The following is a 3,120-nucleotide window of genomic DNA, read 5'->3' as shown; positions in this document are numbered from 1 at the left end:
ATTCAATTAAAGAATTTAAAATACATAATGGCATCTTTTGGAATTTTAGCTACTTTCTTTATTGAATTTAAGCTGAATTTGTACCAATGAAATGTTTTTTTAAACCTCTATCATATCGACTAATCATTGCATTGTTTGTGAAATAGTGAAACATTATATTTCATTAGACATAGTGACAAGGAAGAAAACTCTTAGTTTTTTTTTTTGGTTAAAAAAATTCTTAATTTTGGGAAGTGGCTAGGCACGCCGCTAGGGTGCCCAACATGTGTCTCCCTTTTCTCCTTTCCCTTTGGATAAGACCCCTTGCCCTCTTATGTTTAGCGCTGTGATTGGTGCATGCCGCTAGTTTATCGAAAGCTGTTGGCATGCCCAACCCGCTCCCTTGTATATTTTTTTAAGATGAAAATTGGGAAAGAAAAGTAGAGAACAGCACCTGGTCACACAGTGCACACCACCTTGCGCCCTAACACAGACGCTCGAAATGACCACCACACCCCGTGAAACCCCAGAAATGACCAGGGGTGCAGCGGTCATCTTGTACACCCTTGAGGGCGTAGGGGCGGCGTGGCGTTTTCTGTCCCTTGAGAATCTATTTCCCTTTACAAGTTGCAACTGGAGCCCATAGTTCCCGTCACGAATCTCTTCAACGATTCCCGCTGTTCCAAAAGCCAGCTCTTTTTATAGTTACTCATTGCCCGACTGTCCGACTCTTCCATTACCTTTCCATTTGAGTCTCGTGCTATGCAATTTAGGGTTTCAGCTGAAATTAGGGTTTTTATTCACCATGGAAGCTCAGAGACGTCATGGAGCTCCGTCTGAGAGCGAAAGAGATAGTCGTGGATTAAGCTCTTCCGATTCTTCCGGTTTCTCCTCTCAAGATGAGGTAGATGTTTCTCTTCTGATTTTACACCCTCTTTAAATGGAATGGAAATCGAAACATTTCTGCTTAGTCTAGGTTTCTTTAGGTGTTTTTTTCTCCGTATTCTTATCTTACTATGGTGAGTTAATTGGAGAATCCTCTTAGGGTTTCCTTAACATTATTGAAAAATTACATGTGTTAATGCGAACTTAGTAGAGAACAATTTTTGGGTATGGAGATTGAAAAGCTTTTGTGTTCAATTGCCAGCTTTTGTATTTGCATTATGAAGAAATGACAAAAATCTGCAATATATATTCGTTATTCTTCCACAAAGATCTCCCCCCCCCCCCTTCTCAATTTGGGAAATTCTCTTGATCATGAACGAATTGTACTTGTAGATCATCCAATTAAAAACATTTCTAGGTCTCTGTAATGGCTATCTCAAACAATTTGGGCAAAAGCTTGATTCTATTTTGTCCTTTGTTTTATTTATAAAAATTTGGATAAAATGGTAGTGAAAGATTGATGATAGTGTTGAGCCTGTTAAGATCCACTGTATCTTAAGGTTTTCACATTCTTATTGGGAGACATTGCTAAAACAGTTGAAGCGGAAGAGCATATAAGAATAGGTGATGGAAGATTCACTTACAATATAATACATATTGTGGCTGTACTAGAAACTTGTCGAGTTTTAGGTTCCCTATCCATTTTTATGAGGACCATGTTGGTTTTTTTTTTTTTTTAAACTTTTTTTTTACGACCCTTGTATCTTAAATGGTTGAACCAACGTAGTCGTAAAGTTGCCAAAGTTGAATTTCAGCCAATTCTTGAAGCTTTATATCTCCATGTGAAAAAATTAAATTGGGTTGAATTAGCTACGCTATAGTAAGAGCATTCAAGAACCTCTGTAATGAGTGTGATGGAGTTTTCTTTGTTTGCTTTTTAGATAGGTAGGCCAAGCCAATCTATCAAAGAACCACATGCCAGATGGACAACAACCTATGATATTGAACTTGCGAATGCCTTGGTACAACAAATTCTTCATGGCAAGACAACAAAAAACGGTTTTAGCAAAAAAACTTGGTCTCTAATACGAACAGGGTTCAACCGAAAGACAGGTTGTAATTACACACACCAACAAATTCGAAATCGCAAGGGAGCTTTGAAAACACAATATAAAGTTGTCAAGCAGCTATTAGGGCTTCCTGGGTTTAAATGGGATGAAACCCGGCATATGGTCACAGCTGAGGATGCTGTGTGGGATGACTACCTGAAGGTAACTTAGATAAACATGAGCCTTTCTTTTCTTTTTCCTTCTTCCTTTTAATTATTATATGTGGTTGGAAAGCTAATAATTTGTCCAAGTCAGTATCGTTTCAAGTATTTGTCTTTCGAAGACTATCTGATGGAGGGTTATATCAGGCAAACCCAGATGCTGAGAAATTCAGGATGCTACGCTTTCCTGTATATGATCAATTCAGCATCATATCTGGAGATGTTGGTGCTAAGCTTAGATTAGGCAAGTCATCTCAACCACCATCTTTAGAAGTCAGTACTCCTGATGACACACGACAATCTGCACAAGAACAATTTGATACTGATGAACCTGCTCTTGCAATGGTGTCAGTGCAAGACAAGGACTCTGCTTATTTGGCTAGAGACCCAGAAATCATTCAAAGATGCAATAAACGTCAGTTGATGAAACCATCCGGTCCAGACCATCAGAGGAGAAGGGAATCCAACTCCAGTGATTTAGCAGAAGCCTTTTTTGAGTTTGCTGATGCTTTGAGGTGTAAGACACATGCTTCAGCATCAACTGGTGATCCATATGCCATCAGCAAGTGCATCAAAGAACTAGAGTCAATCAAAGGTGTAACTGATGAGGATGTTTTTGGAGCAATAGATGTGTTTAAGGATCCCCTCCTAAGAGAGGCATTTTTGACAATGCAACCACAGCGGCGCTTGAGATGGATTAGAACTCAATTAAAATAAGATTCTTGAGTGCCTTAGCTGGTAGATGTTTTGGCTTTTCACAACCCAATGCCCACTTCTTTATTGGTTTCGTGTTTGCTCTCCTCACTGCTGGATCTTGTATATCATTTTGTAGCTTATGATTTTATCAGATGTACATGTAAACTTTTGAGCTATGATGCCTTGGTTATGCTCTTGGACATATTTAACCTTTAAGAAATGTTTTAGATATGGAGGAAAAGAACACTGCCTGGTCGTGTGATTCCTGCGCTCAGACACAGGAGCGTGTG

At 39.0% G+C, this 3,120-nt stretch overlaps 1 protein-coding gene across 1 annotated transcript; it reads left to right on the top strand.

Annotated features, from left to right (window-relative positions):
* Positions 1-637: 637 nt before the first annotated feature.
* On the top strand, positions 638-3,006 carry LOC122663836 (L10-interacting MYB domain-containing protein-like). The gene is made up of 3 exons (XM_043859486.1): positions 638-883; positions 1,806-2,135; positions 2,282-3,006. Exons 1-3 carry the CDS (start codon positions 785-787, stop codon positions 2,849-2,851), a joined length of 999 nt encoding a protein of 332 aa, XP_043715421.1. The 5' UTR covers positions 638-784; the 3' UTR covers positions 2,852-3,006.
* The last annotated feature ends 114 nt before the right edge of the window (positions 3,007-3,120 follow it).

This window comes from Telopea speciosissima, chromosome 6 (assembly GCF_018873765.1).
Source record: "Telopea speciosissima isolate NSW1024214 ecotype Mountain lineage chromosome 6, Tspe_v1, whole genome shotgun sequence".
Classification (NCBI taxonomy): Eukaryota; Viridiplantae; Streptophyta; class Magnoliopsida; order Proteales; family Proteaceae; genus Telopea; species Telopea speciosissima.
The sequence above is the reverse complement of the archived record's forward strand: the minus strand, read 5'-3'. Positions and strand labels throughout refer to the sequence as shown.